The sequence below is a fragment of the Falco punctatus genome, assembly GCF_963210335.1.
Source record: "Falco punctatus genome assembly, chromosome: 6".
Taxonomy (NCBI): domain Eukaryota; kingdom Metazoa; phylum Chordata; class Aves; order Falconiformes; family Falconidae; genus Falco; species Falco punctatus.
In genome coordinates, this window is record NC_137585.1 from 6,374,129 (window position 1) to 6,392,945 (window position 18,817).

Sequence of the window (18,817 nt, forward strand, 5' to 3'; positions counted from 1 at the left end):
GGGCGCTTTGTGAGGGGGAAGGATTTGGTTTATTTCCTTTTGGCCCGTTTGATTTACGTTTTCATGGTAATGACAGGTTTTTCTTCCCTCCTATCCTAGAGCTTTTCACGTTCCGGCCGAGGAGGCGCCTCGCCGGGCCGGGCCGGGCCCGGGCAGCTGCTGCCCCCCGACGGCGGCCGCCGGGAAATGGCGCCCTGCCCGCGGCCGGCCGTGCCGCCCTTACATAACGCCCTTATGCAACCGGGCGGGCCGGGGGCGCTGCGCCGCCGTGTGCCCCCCGCCAGCCCCGCGGGAACGGGGCTCTTCGGCTCTGGGACCGAGCTGTTTCAAAAGTGAGAGGCCAGGCCAGGCCAGGCCAGTCCTCGGCGTGCCGGCCGCCCGCGGGCCTAGGTGGGATGCAGGAGAGCAGGCCCTGTGGGGAGAAGGGGCTCCAGCCTTGGCCCTTCTGGCGGAGAGCCCGTCCCTGACGAGAGGGGCTGTGCGGGCACACAGGGAGCCAGGGCAGACGCGGGACAGGGCCACCTTGGCTCCAGGGGCACCCCCATCCTCCGGGATGACCCTTGCTGAGGCTGGATGCAGCCCTGAAGCCATGGTCACCCGGCAGCATGAGGTGTGCCCTTGGACAGGCCTGCTCCCAGGGCAACCTGCCGCTGCCGGCGCTGCCAGCAGGAGAGAGACGCGGTTTATCTACGGCTTCGGCCTCCCTGGCTCCTGCTGCCCTCTCACAAGCGCGGCTGTGGCCTCCCCACACACAGCAGGAGCTGCTGGGTGACACCCGGGCACCATGGCCGCATGCTGGGCCAGGGCAGCAGTGGCCCTGGCAGAAGGCTGTGGCCCCAGCTGGCTGGGCAAGGCGCCTCAGGGCGCACCCGCACCTGTCAAATGGAGGGGAAGGGGTGAGGTGTGGGCACTTGCCTCCCCCAACGGAGTGCTCGCTGCGTGATTCAAAGCCCACCACTTCTTGTGCCCCGGGTTCTCCATCTGTGAAACGAAGGTGCTGATTAACTACCTCCTTAATGTTCCTCAGAGGCTTAATTCCTTGCGTTTGCGGGATGCTCGGAGGTCCTGGGTGGAAGGAGGTGTGGCAAGCTCTCATGTGCTGTGCTCATAGCCTGTTGTTTCAGGCTGCAAATTTTCGTGCTTTACTTAGATAACCTCTGCATCTCAAAATTATATTTCAGTGCTTTTCCTACAATATGAGTCTCTGTACTGATTCATTTTGAACTGGAAGCTTGCATATTTGTTTGCTTTTCAGACAATTCTATTACATTTCTGTATAACTCTCTCTATTCAGAATGCTACAGCCTTGGTTAATATTTGTCAAATGGAGCTCCGACTGTCTAAACCACTGGGACGAGTTTCATTTTATATGTCATCAGTAGGGGCAGAATGAGGAGCTTCATGCTTGGCCTATTTGCTGTAACACGGTCTCAGGGCCATTGCATCAGAGTCAAAACAAGGAGCAGCTTGTTTCCAAACAAGAAGCATGGGGGAAAGTCTTCTCTGCCTCCTTCCCTGTAAGGGAAAAGAAGGGAGGGGAAAGAGGGAGAAAGTTATCTTTAACAGATTCTAAAAATGCCTTTTCCCAAATATGCAGTCAGTCCCTTCAAAGGTCTCTTTGTTTATTTTCAGGAAGAAACCCAAGACAGCTGAAAACCAGAAGGCGTCTGAGGAGAATGAGATTACTCAGACGGGTGCACGCAGCGCCAAGCCAGGCCTTCGCTGCCTGAACCTTGAAGCTGTTTGGTCTCTGAGCCCGACCCTCATCCACTCACCACATTCACCAACAAACCTGCACGCACACACAGGGTCATCTGATTGTGAGTACACTAACACGCTGCTGGGTTGCGTTTGGGTTCTTGAAAACACACTGCTTACCGCGGACCAGGTTTTCCGGTTGGATGCTCTTTCCATAATGGCACAAGCAAGACTTCCTCAGGGCTTACCTTTTCCCTTCTTTGGAAATTACCACTGAAACAGAGCATTTTGTGTTAAGGTCATGATAATACAATCTGCTAGAGGAAGCTAAGAGCATGTTATTGGGTTGGGTTGCTACTTCTTATGAATTAAAAAGGGAAGACCCCTCAAGCGTATCTCTCCCCAACTAGAGCTGTAGTTATTCAGCTCCACGTAGTCACATGCTTCTAGTTACCCAAGCATATCTACTGACTGGGGAGTTTCAGTCGGTGCTTTATTGCAATTGGAGAAAACAGGTGTCTGGCTCTGACACCCAGGATTGTAAAGGATTTCCACAAAGGAAAAGGGGAGTGTTTTGTAGAGAGCATCAGCCTGAGAGAGTCTGGAAAATCTTTGTAGACCTGTGTGGTTGTACCAGTTTATGGCCCTTTTTTAGAGTGCATTCACTTTCAGATTACTCAGCATGGGTTAATTGGTCTTTTTAAAATGTTCTTTTCCATTTTGCCAAAAAATACAAAAATAAGGGAAGGAATGATCAAAACTGGATTTTGGAAAGTCAGAACTTACCCTGTCAGCTCTTAAAAACATTGTCTCTTCACAGTGGTTGCTGCCTGGAAGTCTCTTGGACAGCAGTATGCAGGGTGATGTGGACCTCATTATTCACTAGTTTTAGAATATATACTTTATCTCTTCTGTGGTGGTTTTAGCATGTTGTAAAATTTACAAGGGGAGGGAAATGAGAAGGAAAGATGATGACACCGGGTTTCAAGAGCTCAGAAGCCAACCAGACTTTGCAAAGGCCTATAAAAAAAATCAGGGCATGACAATAAAAAATCAGATTAAAAAGTATGTATATCCTTTTCTTTTTTTAATTTAAAAACCCTGCCTCGGGGCCAAGCTTGGAAGCAGCAGGGTTATAGGGATCATCACTATCAAAATCACTTTAGCTGCAATGCATTCCTGTTGGCTTCTGACTTTATTCATTATGAGCTTCTTCTAGAGATCATGATTTTAATAGAGCTGGTAAACATTGGGGAGACTTTCCTAAGTCTCACCTGGTGATTTGGGGAGAAGAAACACATGTGAAACAATTGAGCAGCAGGCAGCATGCAGTTTAGTATATACAAGAATTCTCTTCAAATAAGAGATGTCAGGCTCTTTGTTAAAACTGGGGTACAGTTTTGTCTTGTTATGTTTTCTGAAAACAAAAAGCTTGTGAAAAGATGCAGAAAAAAAGGGAAGAACAACAAGGAAAAATAATCCTTATTTTCAAACAAAGAATCTTTTTATCCCATTCACAAAGATGAAAGAGTTCATTAGTAAATGGGATTTGAAACCTCACACTGATGTTTTTTGACAGTACAAATGGAAACCCATGAAAGCAACTTTAGGACAGAGGCCAGCAGGGATTGTAGGGAAGGAACTTGGAGAATGAACCCCTGCCTTTGCTTTCTGTGGCCAAGTTCAGGGGTGAGGAATATTGGCAGAGGGCAGTAGGGGGAGGTGGAGTCTGCAGCTCTTCACGCTCTACCTGTTCTGTGGACAAACAGACTTTAGGACCCCAAGGCTTTAAATGTTCCCAAATCCCCTTCCATTCCTACTAAATTCACAATACCAATTATGAAAAAACTGCAAACCCAGGTTAGATGCTCCTTTCCCAGTGAAGTTGGGTTTTTTTCAGAAAAGAAGTTTAGTAATTATTTCAGCATTAATATTGTCCTGTCTCAGGAATTGTTGAAATTTAGTTCCCAAAATACAATTACATTCCTGCAAAAATTCAAAAAATGATAAGATGCCTTGTGGTGTCGATCTCTGTTAGTTGATTCCATGTGCTTTGAAGCCTGTGGAAAAACTCCCATTATTTATGATAGGTTATAACCTTTATCAGGCTGTATTTGTTCAGGGCAGCATGCATATAATTAGCGTTTGGCATGCCTTTGCAAAGTAGCAATGCCAATTTCTCACATGAACTAAAAACAAGGCATGATGAATATTTACTGCATATTTACTATAGCTATTGCCTGTGTTATGTGGGGTTTTTTGTAATACTGCCTCAGTCTGTAGTGCTGGAATACATTCATTGACCCAAAAGATTAGTATTTGTGGCTCCCAGTATTTAAAAATGGGCTTCCCTGTCCTTACAAACTCCTTCTGTTACCTCTTGCCTCCCCTGCCTTTTGGATTGATTCTTCCCCTCACCCTAAAATTCCCTCCTTTTTCCTTCTCTTCCCTTCCTCTCAGAGCTACATTGCCACATCCTTCATCTTCTCAACTTTTGGACCTGTGGTGATACTTTACTTCTCTGAGCCAGCAACACTACCTGTCCTTCTCTCTACCTTCTAGAGACTACAGCATTGCTTCTCTTCCCTTCCCCAGACCTCCATACTGCCTCTGCCCCCACAACTAAGCAGATTATATTTCATTTTCAAAGGACATTCTTCATTCTGGTGGGGAATTCTCTAGCAGATGGTAAATAATTTAAAAATACTAAACAGCTAGGATTAGACAGGAAGTTTGAGAGGAATTTTTGTTGAAAATACCAGAAACACCCAGAAAGAGTCAGCATCGTAGTATCAATTATTGGTATCAATTATCAATTATTGGAAAAATTCAAAGACCTTTGAGATCATCAGCTCCAACCATTAACCCAGGACTGCCAAGTCCATCACTAAACCATGTCCCTAAGCAGTACATCTGTGTGTTTTTTAAACACCCCCCAAGGATGGTGATTCCACCACCTCCCTAGGCAGCCTGTTCCAGTGCTTGACCACCCTCTCCGTGAAGAAATGTTTCTTAATATCCCATCTAAACCTCCCCTGGCATAGCTTGAGGCTGCTTCCTCTTGTCCTGTCACTTCTTATCTGGGAGAAGAGACTGACCCCCACCTGCCTACAACCTCCTTTCAGGTAGCTGTAGAGACCCATAAGGTCCCCCTGAGTCTTCTCCTCTCCAGACTAAACAACCCCAGTTCCCTCAGTCACTCCTCATAAGAAAATTTTCACTGACCGTTTTGAATTCAGTCACTAGTGCTTGGCAGAAAACAACACCACATATTTATTATGAGAAATATTCAAAAGCCAATCTACTTCAAAAAATCAGGGTGCTTTTGGAACGATTCAGATCAAAATACTTTTTCCAGGCATAGGAAATAAAAACTCCATGATAGCCATCTGCTCCTCAACTGTAAAAGGCAGAGGTGAAAAAAAAGATTAAGCAGTAGTCTGAATGCCTGTCCTAGTGAAACAAGTAGTTCGCAAAAAACTCTAGGTATAAAGTCATATGTGATGCACAACTTAATTTAGGGCTTAATTCTATAGTGTAGTACGTTTTGCATGCTGTTTGTGGTGCCACTTATTCCCAGTGAAATTGCAGTACTTCTGACTGTTGTAGGACTGGGTCTTAGTTTTCTGGATTTGAACATTGTAGTTCCAGTTGAGACGAATCCTTGAAGCAAAATCCAGAACCTAGGATACGTTGTGTCCAGTTCCCATCTCTTTCAACCTTGGGAAATGCTAGCTCATGCCATGCAATTGGAGAAACAAGAGGAAGAGGTGCTTCCTGAGGTAACTGTTTTCATGTAGGGCTTTGGCAGATAAAAAGTACCACTTTGAATGATTTTGGAATTAAGTCATAGAGTGAGCTGACAGAGCTCCAAGTGAGTTATACCTCTAGCTACTCAGCTGTCACTAACAGTTGTGGCTGCTTACCCAGAAGAAAGGTGTTTGTGCAAAAAGCTACAAGGACAAGCATGGAGACATAGTTTCTGGAAGAGTTACAAAGAAGCAAAGCAAAGCATGTGACGTTGGCGCTATTTTCAGTTTTCCACATACTTTCTTGCTTAGGCATAAAGAATGCATGAAGTTGGTAGGGTACTAGTTTGAAGGCTGAACTGCCTCAGGTAAAGCTTCTAAAGATTTTGCTGAGAGGGAAGGAAGTCATCAGGACTTGGCTGTATTTAAACTGATTTGGTCTGTATAGGCCACTTTAGGAGCCCTTCAGAAAGCGTCTATAACTATATATGTTTTGCACATGCCAACAGATAAGATCATTTTGGCAGAAACTTTCAGAGTTCTCAGAGATACAATCAGACAAAAACTTCATTCAAGCTCTGATGTATGCATCTTTAACAGATGTGTCCAAACTCAAAGGAATCCCACGGGAACAGTGCAACTGAATCTCTTTGTCTCTATTGATAGTTAAAAGAGTTATTCTTAGACAGTGGATGGTCCATCTGTGAAGGAATTTGTTCCAGACAAGGGAAAAGCAACATCTTTGCAAAGAGTTTCCGTGGGACTGGGAGGCAGGTTGGACAATCATTGGGAAAACTGCTGAGGCAATTTTTATGATTTTAGAGAACACCAAATTCTTGCAGAGACCTGAGATTCTGGTAGGGAATGAAAGTTGAGAAGGAAAGTGAGGCATGGATAATTTTTGAAAAATGCATGAAACAATCATTGGCAAGACATTGAGATGGGGGAGGACTTACTAAAGTTCTGTTTTAGCAAGCCACCGTGGAGTTTTTGTGCATTAAAGAGAATACACTTTATAAACAGTCGGTAATGGACCACATCTGAATGCTTTGTCCATACGTGCTCAAGTGACATGGCTGATTTGGTCCAATTCCAGCATTTTTTAGCTTTCACAGGATGGGAACTTAGAGGCAGTCTGTTTCTTTTTCTCCTGATTTTTGTAGCTTGATAGTCTTGCAGCATAATGGGGAAAGGCAGAGAGAGAACCTCACAAGGTTCCTGAACTCCACAGAGCATTGAGCGTGGATGCAGAAACTCGGTTTTTATTTTCTTGAGCAGCTAGAGGGACCCACCATTCCCTTCCCATGAATCGACAAATTTGATTTGCCTAGGGCTAATATAGAGGCTAGATAGATCTGAAGCTAGTTTGGCCTCAGCTTTATATTTTAGGTTTCCTGTGTTTCTCTTTGAGGTTCTGTGGCAGGAAGAGAATGGTTACATGCCTTTATGGTCTTCCCTCTGCCTCTGGAAATCTGTGGCTATGATTCCCTAGGGACTGCTCTGGAGCTTTCAAATGATCTCCACTCTCAGAGGGGAGGAGGGGGGCCCTGATTCTACCAGCTTCCTTCTTTTCTGAGGCTGGCAGTGTGTCAATAGTAATTTTGTCTGTATTTTTGCTGATCTATATATGGTGTGTGTTAGCTAATGCTGAATATTTTTAGGTTGTTTTAGGTGACCTAAGAGATTATGTATGTTTAGATATCTCTTTTAGATGATATAATAATAATAATAATAATAATGATACAGGCTTTTCTGTAGCAAGCTAAACAGAAAGCAAGGACATTCGTAGTTCTCAAACACTGCTGTCATGACACTTAATTATACTTTTGTCTTGCAGAACATTTGAAATTTTGTTTAGTAAATGCTTCTCTTTTTGACAGTCGTAAGTGGTTTCTGTGTCCGGTAGGTTTGTATTTCTGTTTGTAAGATTATCAAAGAATTATCAGCCAGGAATGAATTGTGTTTTCACTGAAGCAGATACAGGTTGCTTGAATTGCATGGAGACAGGAGTACAGGTACAGGTATATAAAACTGTAAGCTGAGCTCACCCTGCCTCTGTTGAAAAAGCCATCACAAGACACTGAAGAATTGGTAGTATAAAATGTACTACCGATAGGAGCTGGTCTCTATATTCCTAATCAGTACACTAAGTGAGTTTTGTCAGGTTGGTCTCTCGGGCTTTTCTTCTCATGAGAAATGACTAATAGCATATGGTACTTCAGTTGTGAAGTCAGTGAGTATGTTTTCAGAAGTGACTGTGTGACTTTGGAGCTTAAGTTTCACTGATGCATAAATCACATTTATAACACATAGATGCTTTTGAAAATTTGTCTAATTATCGTAAATGTTGATTCTCTTATTTGATGACCCTGTAATACTGGCTTCATGCTAGATTGTCAGTTCTTGTGGTATTCAATACTTGTCTTACTGTTCTCCATTTAGAGAACTTTCAGTGATAACATGCTTAATTTCAGCTTTGGTTTAAAACAGCCTTTTTTTCATGATTTCAGGGGAGAACTTGAAGATATGTCCCCAGTGTATCTATTCTTTCTAAGTACCAGGGAGGAGGATAAGAAGTCTTACTGCTTTTTACAATTCCATAGCTTCCATTCTTAAGAATTTTGAGTGACTGAGTTGATAATACTGTTGTATTTGTGTTTGTAAGTCATGCTGCAGCCACTGAGACATACTGTAACTGTCCAGTAAGGTATCTGCAGTCTGTTTCTGAATTTACCTGTTCTTGTTTTCAGTCTGCCCCCACAGATTTTTTTTATTACCATTCTTTAAGTTATGAGTCTTCTAGTAAATCCTTCCTTTATACATTGGAAGAGTGTTGCAACTGCTTCACTCATGAAATGAATGGCTGATGAATACTATACAACTGTCTGCCACTGTTCAACGTATTAAGATGTTCTAGTACTCTTGTTGTTTGGGGATTTTTTGTTTGGTTGTGGGTTTTTTTTAGTAACAGTCTCCAGAACAGTGCTTTCCCCTTCTCCCCCTTGAGCTGGCTTACCTTTTTCCATCATCCTCCATTCTGAACATTAAAGCAATAATGTCAATTCTATTGCAGAATTTCTGTAACCTCTTTCATTACCTTTACTGCTTTCATAGTTCAGTAGTCTAGCTAACCCACTGAGTCTACTACTTGCCTATTTAATCTATCAGTCCACAAAATCTACAGCACTTCTTAGGTACAGGTCATTGCCCTGTAAGCTTTCTCTATCTGATGTGTTTAAATAATGTTTTATTACAGTATTTGTCTTTATGCCTTTAGTGTTCTTTTTCTTCAAATTTCCTCTTCACCCTACCTAATCTTTGTTTTACATCTAGCCTGCTAGTTTATGCTCAGTTCTATTAGTGTCACTTGGGCATGATTTCTGTGTTTGGAAAGATACATTTTCAGCTTTAATGAACTCTTACACCTTGTTATTTAACCATTGTAGCATTTTCTACTTCCTCTTTTTTTGTTGTTGTTGCCCTTGGATATGGATATGGATTGTAGTAAGGTATTATTAAGACCATCTTCCTGCTGATCTTATGGATTTTAATTCCTTATCTTTTCCTTTCAGACTCCTCCTGACTAACTTCCTCTACCTTTTTTTCTCCTTTTGTTGTTCCTCCTGAAGTTGCACATACCAAAACTGCCACTTTGTATGATCTGCTTGAAGGATGTCAAACATAATCATGCCAATCGTTGTTATTTCGTGTCTTAAACGCACATGCTACTGCTGTCATCTTCTCTGTCCTAATTAGATGAGAAGACTAAACCAAATGTACAGTTTCCCTATTACGGTCTGCAGAGGGACAGTTCATGTAGCAGAGTAAAACATAAAAGGTTTTCCAGTGTTTGACAGGTGACTCTTAATTGAAGGAAACAAAAGCAGCTACATCTCCTTTTGTCCTACTGTGTGTTGTTAAAACCCTGGGTAACTGAGTGCTTACATCTCTCTGTGTTAGTCCTTTGCATGCTATAGGGAGACACCTTCCAAGCTTTGAGAAACATTGACTGGTGCATCAGTTGCCTGGTTTGTTGCAACTATGCAGCTCCTAAGTTAAGATGAAAAAATAGAGGTGATCACCTTCTGTTTCTTTTCACCACTGTGATCTGTCTAACATCGGAGCTTTTTGCTCTTTTCACCCAAGCTTCCATAGTCACTTTCTCCTCTTTGTCTTGTTTACTTATCACAGAATAGCCATATAGTCTTTGTGCTGTGATCCCACGCAATAACTTTAGAAGAAGGTAGGGCCAGAGCAGTATTCGAGTGAGAAAACCAAAACAATTCTTGTATTGTTCTCAGCTGAACAAAGAGAGCTCTTTCATTCAGAACATTTTTTAAGTGAAGCCTTAACATGGTACTGGGAGAGAACCTGAAACATAAAACCAAGGTACTGCTTAATACCACCTACTAGTGTTTATAAAGTGTGCTAGGGGATGTTGTGGGAGAAAATCATTGTATTTCCACAATAAATGTGGTGTTTGATCTACTCCATAGGTGAAAGTCAGTTGGAAGCCATCAGAGCGGCACTGGACTTCATTTGCATCAGGGTATTTGCCTCGCAGCCTGGTGCACAGCAGGCCACAGTGATTGTTCTGGTTGGCACTGTGCATTTAGGTTCCCAGGGATGCCAATTATTATTGTTTCTAGAGGGAATGCCATTGTGCCATCTTTTCATTTATATTTTCTGTGACTGTTTTCATTGCCCATGGAGTCATTTACAAGGCTAAAATAACATGAGATCTAGTCTTATGTATCTACCACTCAGGAACTGGAATACAAAGAGAATTCAAGATCTCTGGTTAATATGTCAGCACAAATAACTCCTCGAGGAATTGACTGCGCCTATCAAAAAAGGATAAACAAATCCTAGAACCCCTACTCATCCCAGCTTTGTTGCGTTAAACACTGAAAGGATCTCTGCCCGGCTGGGATGCGCAATATATACTCTGTATCAATCTGTGACATGTGGTGAAATGCTGCTTCTTGAAAGCTCACAAGAGAGAAGTAGTATAAATTAAGAGTAATCTCAAAACAGCTATTTTTGAGTTCTTACCCAGTGAAAATGTAAGTGTAGCAATATTGTGCATCTATTAGAAATCTTGAAAGGCTCTTTATAACTAGATGATAGGAGTGATAACGTGTAATTTATTGATGTTACACAGATAGAGAAAAAAACCACAGAGTAGCAATTTTTGTGTGAAAAGGGCTATGATAGAGGAAATAAAAACAGAGCAAGGGACTTCTCCCCACAGCTTCATGCCTGTGTGGGCAACAAAAATACTTTGTGCTTTGATCCTATGCTGTGTTTCAAAACAGGACATATTCCCTGTATTCAAAAGTAAAACTCCTAGATGCTATCTCTAATGTTTTTGGCTGAGTGGAAGGTAGAATGTGCCTGAAGGCAGACCTAAGTAATAACTCTCATGCACTGTATTAGTATCACCTGTTGGTGTTTGTATGCTTGTGTATACATGTAATGCCAGGGCCTTTTCCCTGGGCAGGGGACACACAAACCAAACATTGGAACTGGCAATATCCATTTAATGCTACAGATCCAACTGATGATATCAAGCCATCCATGAATGCTGTTTTCTTGTTTATTGCCTTCATTTATTAGTTCAAAGCATTCTGCCATGCTCTTCCTATCAAAACTAAGTAGGTGATTCTGGAAATAAGTCTGCTCCCAGGGATTACAGAGGTCTCACTGAGGACAGAAATTTTCCCTGTGGCCTTCAGCGTCATAGACATGAGCATGTGCTGTTTCCCACTGATACTCAAATCTGAATTATAAGCAGGCCTGAACACTCATCCCATAAACTCAAAATAAAGAAACTACAGTCCAAAACAGTATGAATATCTAAGTTGAAATATTCACCAAAGCACCCAGTTGTACTAGTTAACAATTACCCTTTCACTAATTGATGATAAAGATAAATGGAAAAAATAAGCAAATAAAATCTAGCATTTTCATGTGTTAGCTTTCCTCTACTCAGGGCTGAGACAGAGAGCCACTGGAAGAGAAAAGAATCTTTTTCCCAGCCTTGAGGACTGGCATTTACATATTTCTTGTCCCTTCCTCGTTTCTCCTATCAACCAGTAATTCTATGGCCAGAACAAAATCTCCTACACTGAAAGGTCTTTCTCTGGAAACATGGGCAGTATAAGCAGTGCTCTTCCACAGGCAGCGACTGTCCCGCTAAAGTCAACCATCTGACTGCACCCTTTTCCTAACAGACTGCTACAAACACTCCCTGTAAAGAAGTCTGGCTTGAATAGAAACCTTCTAAACAGGTAATTATCTTAAGAGGTTTTAATCTATATTTTCCTTTTAACCAAAGCCCACAGGCTTTCAGGCTTACTGTATTTAACCACACTCAAACTGATAAGCTTTTCCTCCTTGTCTTTCTGCCTGGGGGAAAAAACGTAACAATGCAGGGCAAATGGGAAAGAGTTCATGGAATAGTAATTGTCTCTTTTGGAGACATGTTTTAATATATTTGCACCTATTATCCTTCTAATTCGTTCCTCCTCCAGACTCATCTCCCACTTACAACCCCAGCCCCTTCTCCTCCCTGAACAATGCTTCTGAGAGAAGATATGTTTATACAGTCCACCACAGTGAGATGAGGGAAAGCAATCCTTGTTCACTTTCCTTACAGATATTCAGTCTGAAATACACTGTTAGTATTTAATGAAAAACTCTTAAAGCAGGTGAAGGTATTCTTAATGACTACAGAAAGCTTTCAATCAGGACCATAGAACAGCAAAATAAATCACCTTGTTTGCCTACATTTTCCAAGAAGTTTATTCTTTTTCTTCCAACAAGTGTCCCCCTATTCTTTTTTTCAGTAGGGAGTGTTCACACCGTAATCTCATCTCTTCCCTGTTCAATGGCTCTCTTCCTGCAGGTCCCCTAGTGCAGCATGCTCTCTGAGTAATGGCACCTGGCACTATGAAGGAAAACTAGCAAAAGATGCACCTAGATTTTTTAAAGAACAGAACTGCCTTAAACTTATATCCAGTTAAAACAGTTGGGCCAGCTGCTGGGGCTGGGCAGGATCAGGCTCTCTGGGAAGAACCCAGCGTCGTTGGTACAGTTTTCATGTAGAACATGAAAATGTTCCCTACTGAAGAAGGGAGCACAGCCTCCTTTCTTCTCCTAGGAAATGGTGCCATCATGTGGCTACATTGTTTTCTCTGTTTCCAGTTACAAGAGGGCAATTGTACGGTTTTCTCCCTTTATGTTGTTTTTTTTTTTAAAAAAAAAAAAAAAAAAAAAAAGCATTACAATGCTATTTGGTCATCCTATCTTTTGCTAATGTAAATAGGTTATAGCTGGGCGGGGCACAGGAATTCACGTGCTTGTTAATGATATGGCCAGGCTGTTGAAATCCTCATTGATGCAGCTGTGATGACAGCTTTGGTGGTTCTTCTGTTAATGTAGTATGTGTTGCTTGGAGGTATTGTAGATCCCTACAGGAGCAGCATCCTCCATCAGTGTAATCCGTGTGTGCTAGGGATGCCTGATGGCATGGCGGTAGCAGCAGAGGGTCTGCAGACAAGGGCTGGGAGAGGAACTGAGAGAAACAGAGTGTGTGTATCTGCGTGCCAGTGTTTACACTGGAGGTATATTGGACTGGACCCCAAATATGTGCTTGGGAATAGAAATGGCTTTAGAGCATACCCTATTTACTCTGAAGTATCTTTGGAGTTCCTAAAACAGCAAGAATAGAAACTGGAGTGAAAGTGGGAAAAGTAAATACCCTGGGTAAAAATGGAGCATTTCTTTAACTTTAAAATAGCTGAATGTGCTGTAACACTTCAAAGCCCTTGGTCACCAGAACTAGTTGGAGCTAGTTTTACCTGTTGTTTTACACTTGTAAGTAGGATGCTTGCCATAAAGAGGTAATAAGGAATTAAGGCACTAGAGTTAGTGTAAGAGGCAAGCTTTGTTTTTGTGAGCCTGGAGAACAACATTTGAAAAGACCTACGGAGTTAATTCTTCATCTTTCTGTAGCATTCTTTATGCAAGGAATGCAAAACAATTTGTCAAGATTAAGGCGGGCAGCCCTTCTGCAGAATTGAATGTGTGATGCTGTCCTTGTTCTGCATGTGAAGCAAACTGAGGCACAGACATTGCCCCTGCAGATTGTAGAGCAAATAGGATTAGTGCTGATGGGCTCCTGCCGCAGCCTTTCAGGGGAAGCATAGGAAGGTGATTCCCTGTCTGCTCCCCAAGCGTGAAGGCTGAAATAGAGGCTTTTAGGCTTGACATTGGGGATTTATGCCCACTGGATATAGAAGCAGTTTTATGTACAAAACACCTATGGTTTAGTCGTCAGTTTTATGTAAAATGAGTATCTCCTCATTAGGTACATGCTAAAAAGGACAGGGCAATTAACTGAATAAATTGTCCATAGGAAATTTGCTGAACATTCTCTACTCTGCAGAAAAAGCCTGTCTCCTGCACGAAGTTTAAGCAAACTCTTTCTTATTAGCCATCTACTCGATATGTTTGCTCCTTGGAGAATAAGGTTGTGTTTGTCTGTGCATGCATTCCTGTCTTTCAAATAAATGTAGTTATTAGACTATGAAATTTAGAGAAGTTTGACAGCTTTCAGAAAGCAGTGATTCTTTCTTCCATAGAGTATTTTACTGACACATTAATAGATGTTGTGCTGGTAAAAATACAGTACTTCCTGTTAAATGTAGACTGCTACATATTTTGATTCTAACAACAATCTGGTAGGGTTAGGGCAATTCATGTAGTGTCATCTGGTGTTTGTTTTGGATAGATATTATAGAAGGAGATACTGATTTTCAAGATGTTCAAGCAGATGATTGGGTGAAAACTCCAGCAAACCTTTAAAGCAACAGAAAGCAAGGGCTGCTCCTGGTCAGATCTCCTGCTGAGGATACAAATGTTTTTCTGTGTTCCTGAAACTCCATACAAGCTTCTCCTCTTGCAGGCCCCTGTTCAGAATAAGGCCAAATATTCAGGAGAATCATCTGAGCAGGATTGGCTAAAGCAGCCTCTCTAGTATCATTGAGATACACCGAGAAGTCAGCTACTACCAAGTTGTCAGAGTTTGAATTCAAGTCACTTCCTTGAGTGGAAAAAATGTTGCTCGTCTAAATTTGGTCCCAGAGAGTTGGAACCTGATGCAGGACTAATTTTGTGTATGGAAACACTAGAGAGGTAGGAATTTTTGCTCTGTTAATCCAGTTTTATTTTAGAGTAACTAACTTGAGAACAACAGAAAATAAAACTTCATTACTGGGGATAAGTCAGGTCATTGGAGCTGAAAAAAGCACCCATGGTTATGGTGCTAAGTTTGGAACAGGAGACACTAATCTATGGAAATGAGAAAACTTCCTATGGAAATTGTGGGGCTATAGTAGCTGTCATATATTGTGATGGAAATGCTGTATTGCCACTGAACTGTCATGTTTATGCAAGAGCTGAGGTTTCCACTCCAAATTAAGGATTCTTTACTGAGACATGCCTTTCTTAAGGCTAATCTGTAGAGTTTTGTTTTGATAACAGGGCTTTAGTTGGTTGGTTTTATTTATTCTGTAAGGTCTGTAAAGAATATCATATATAAAGTGTCTAAGGCAACTGTTTCATTCACCTTTACTCAGAGTACTTTATCTGCTTTAGGGCACTGCATTTTAAGTGAAAGAAGGGCAAACTGGATAGAAGACAGGAGAAGATAAGAATGAGGAGAGTGCATATAACCAATGAGGTTGATTGGGAGACCTGAGTTTGTATTTTCTAGATGAGAAGGTCTAAAGAAGAAAAGTGAGGCGCCTTCCAATATATGAGAGAGTGCTATAAAGAGGAAAGTGGTCAATAGTTCTCTGTGTCTGCTGTAGGAAAGGATGAGTAATTGGTTTCAAAGTTAAATAGTAGGAAAACTTTTCTTGTTATATAGTAGATGGTGTGTCTGGGGAGGGAGTGGAAATCCCCCACATTGGGATTTTTTTTTATTTTTTTTTTTTCAAAAATGTTAGACACATTTCTGAAGAGATAGTGTAGGTCAACTGTTCCCACCATGAGGAAAAGGAGTAGACTAGGTGGCTGTCTGAAGAACCTAATGCATCTTTTTGATACAGCCAAGAGGCTGTGGTCATCCAACACTTGGTGTGAAGACTAAGGATTAGAGATTTCCAAAACTACATGTAGTAGAGGAAGAGAGTAAGTAGTAGATGATGATGCTTGTCTCCGGCAGCAACAGGTTTCTTAGGTTTGTGGCACTCCCAGAAACTAGTGGCTGGATCACAAATGCACAGCTCCAGGGGATTGCAGATGCACAGCTCCAGGAGCAGGAAGAAAGCCTACCAATCCCAACTTCCACATCTTTGTCTTAGCCCAGGGTGTTCTCCCACCTAGGGAGGCATTTGTCATTTTCATGGTAAGAATATAAAGATACCATATTTATAAAAGATAGAATGCCTCCAACTTTTCTACTGTCTCTTAAAGTGTGTATTCTTCTCAATGCAAGGCCTGAGAAGCTTGTCAGGAAGGCAAGCTAGGCAACAATATCAAGCTAGTTCTAGGTAATCTTGTCTAAGTATCAGTGAGATGGATTGCCAAACAATTTTCTAAATACTACTGCAGAAATTTGAGGCAAAAACTCAGTCTGTATCTGTCTCAGCAAGCCTACTAAATCTCAGGGGTACAAGGCAATTATTCTCTTTGCCCCATAAGCATAAAAGCGAGATAGAGCCTTTGGGGTTCATTCTGCTAGTTATTCCTCTGAAAGACCACACAGTAAGTTTCCAAAAAGAGCTTGGATTCCAGTGTCCTAGGCGGTTTTGCTTCAGGTGAAGGCTCTGCACTGAGCTACTACTGAGTTACAGTAGCTGTGGTGGTTTCATCAGCACTGTGTTTCTAGAAATGGTAGTCATTAGTGTACCATGAGCTTTGAGATACTGTCATTTTAAAGGACACTAGAGAAAATAAAATTTTGTGATATCTTTCAGTAATGAGCGTTAACGCTGTAAACATTGGCTTTGCAGAAAGGGACATCTAGTGGCTGTACAAAAAAACCCTTCCTAAACAGATTTTAAAATGGACAACATAGACATTTGTATGTGGCCTGCAGTCTTCAGTATTCCATACATCTTTGTAGCTCTACTACATCATGTATTTGCTGGGATCATTTTTTGTGGTTTTGGCAAACAAAAAAGTCACCTTTGCGGGCCATACGTTTCTAGCTTTAGGTAGGTTTATGTATGGTAGCTTTCACAAACAGAAAACTGCTTGATGTACCTACTGCTGCACTTCCACGTTTTCTGTAGCATCTTCCAGCAGTCCACACTGCCCGCTGTTTCCTTCTGCCATTGCCTTCCCCTTTGGTACTGTACTTGGAGAGGTTGTCATTGTTATTGTCATGGTAAAATCTACTTTCTTGTGAATGCCCATAGCATAAAAGTCAGCGGGAGAGGTGGATGAGATTCAAGGAAACACTAATCTAAGCACTCAGTCATGTATTACACAACAAAAGTTTTTTCCTTTCCCATCCACGTTGTGCTCCTTCTTACTAGTTGAGGATGAATTCCATGCATGTTTCTGTGAATAGCGCGACAGTTTAATCGGTACATTTGCATATGGGCAAACCGAGCTTTTTTCAAAGTTGCACAGTAATATGTTTCACCTTTATGCCATGCCAGCTTCAAATTGCATCCCAGGAGGATTGCAAATGTGCATAATCTGTGCAGTTGTCTGGGCTTTTTTTTTTCTTTTCTTTTTTCCTGCTTTTTTTCTTCCACTCCCCCTGCCCCCCCCCCCCTTTTTTTTTTTTTTTTGAACTGGCAAACGCCTATTCATTGCCCATCTGGGTAAGAATGGCCTTTGCATTTTCACACCCATTCTTTCCTATATGGTTTGTGAATACCCCTCCAATCAGAACTTGCTTCACAGAAAGGGGACAAAACCATTTTACTGGAGTTTCTCAGAATAAGTCCATTGGGATTTCTACATCATGTTTACTGGACAAAAAAAAAAAAAAAAAAAGTGTTGGGGGGAGGCACTTAACAAAGACCACTTGAATTTCACAGAAAGGTTCCCACTGTCTCGAGTTTAAAAGAGTGGCAGGCCTGAGAAGAGCCCGAGACAGCAGTCTTTTTCCTGAGCCAGGCATTCTGTGCAGTGACGAGTAGGTGAGTGTGCGCGTGTGTAACTGGGTCTTGTGAAGAACTGACACACTTTCTGGCTTGTCCAAGGTCTAGTAGTCTTTGTCAGAATGTGGCATTTACTTTAGAATCAAACCTGCATTGGCAAGTCCACCTTTTATGGGGAACATCTCCTTTGGACTTCCAGCTTAGAACAACATACTGTAAGAAGCAACCACAAAACTTGGATCTGGGCAGTTTCCTGCAGAGAGGGAGAGTTGCTGCATGGGACAGTGGGTTTTGCTACAGACCAATCTCTGGAATTTGTTGACGCTGCTTTTTTATACTGCTGTGGGTTGTGTAGACACTATTGCAATTTATTTGGTTGCCTGTACTTTGGATAGGTATGGTTTTCAGTGTTGAACATCAAGGAAGGTGGCCTAGAAGAAACGTCCTCAAAATCTGTATTAGCTTTTTTACCTTTTGTTATGTGTCTGTTCCATCCACCCCACTTGTTTTATCCTTCAGGAGAAGTTTCAGTCATTTTTCAGTTAAGTAAGTGGTAGATGTTACAATTTCATTTGAAGTAGTAAAGAAATGAGGAGAGGATTTTTTTAAGGGATACCAACAGCAACCAAAACATACTCCGTGCCTTATATGAAGGGGCTCAATTGACTTTCAGACCAGTTCCTACACCACAAGGTGCATCCTCCATCAGTTCCTGTAGGAGAGCTATTCATATTACTCGCATAAATGCATACAAACCTCTTTTCTTTATCCTTGATTAACACCACCTGGCTGTTTTCATCAAGTTATCTAATGCCAGATATGTTGTGGATACACAGCTCTTGCTTCCTGCAGGCAAGACCTGAGAAAGGCTACTGAAACTTCCATGAACCTTGCCCTTCCTCCTTTCTGTATGTGATTTATGGGTAAGTGGCAGAATTCATTTTCCCAAAAAGTCACCCAGTCTCATGGTACATATCACACCTTTCTGGAAGGGAGTTGTCCTGAGGATGCATTTTTCAGAGTTCCACTCACAACGTCCATTTTAGCTGCTAAGGTACATAGGAACGAAACACATTTCTTTGCACCTGCTCAAGTCAAGGGACCTGTCCATAGTGTCTCTGTTACGTGTGGAATATTCCACCTTGTGCATGTGCAAGGCAGGATTTTGGTTTATTGAGTTAGGCTGCTGCATATTTCTTATTATCAAATGCCTCATTTGACAAAGCAGAGCATAAACTAAAG

At 41.9% G+C, this 18,817-nt stretch overlaps 1 protein-coding gene across 2 annotated transcripts in view; it reads left to right on the forward strand.

Moving 5' to 3' along the window:
• ZBTB20 (zinc finger and BTB domain containing 20) overlaps positions 1–18,817 on the forward strand; it is a 518,279-nt gene that overhangs the window by 459,783 nt on the left and 39,679 nt on the right. Inside the window, exon 9 of one of the 2 annotated variants that reach the window (XM_080393607.1) lies at positions 1,633–1,820. Coding sequence is in view for 1 of the 2 variants with exons in the window: in XM_080393606.1 (XP_080249732.1) it covers positions 1,592–1,820 (229 nt within the window). In the remaining variant the exon portion in view is untranslated. Of the gene's footprint in view, positions 1–459; positions 1,821–18,817 lie in introns of those variants that run through there. The other variant, XM_080393606.1, reaches the window with a different exon arrangement.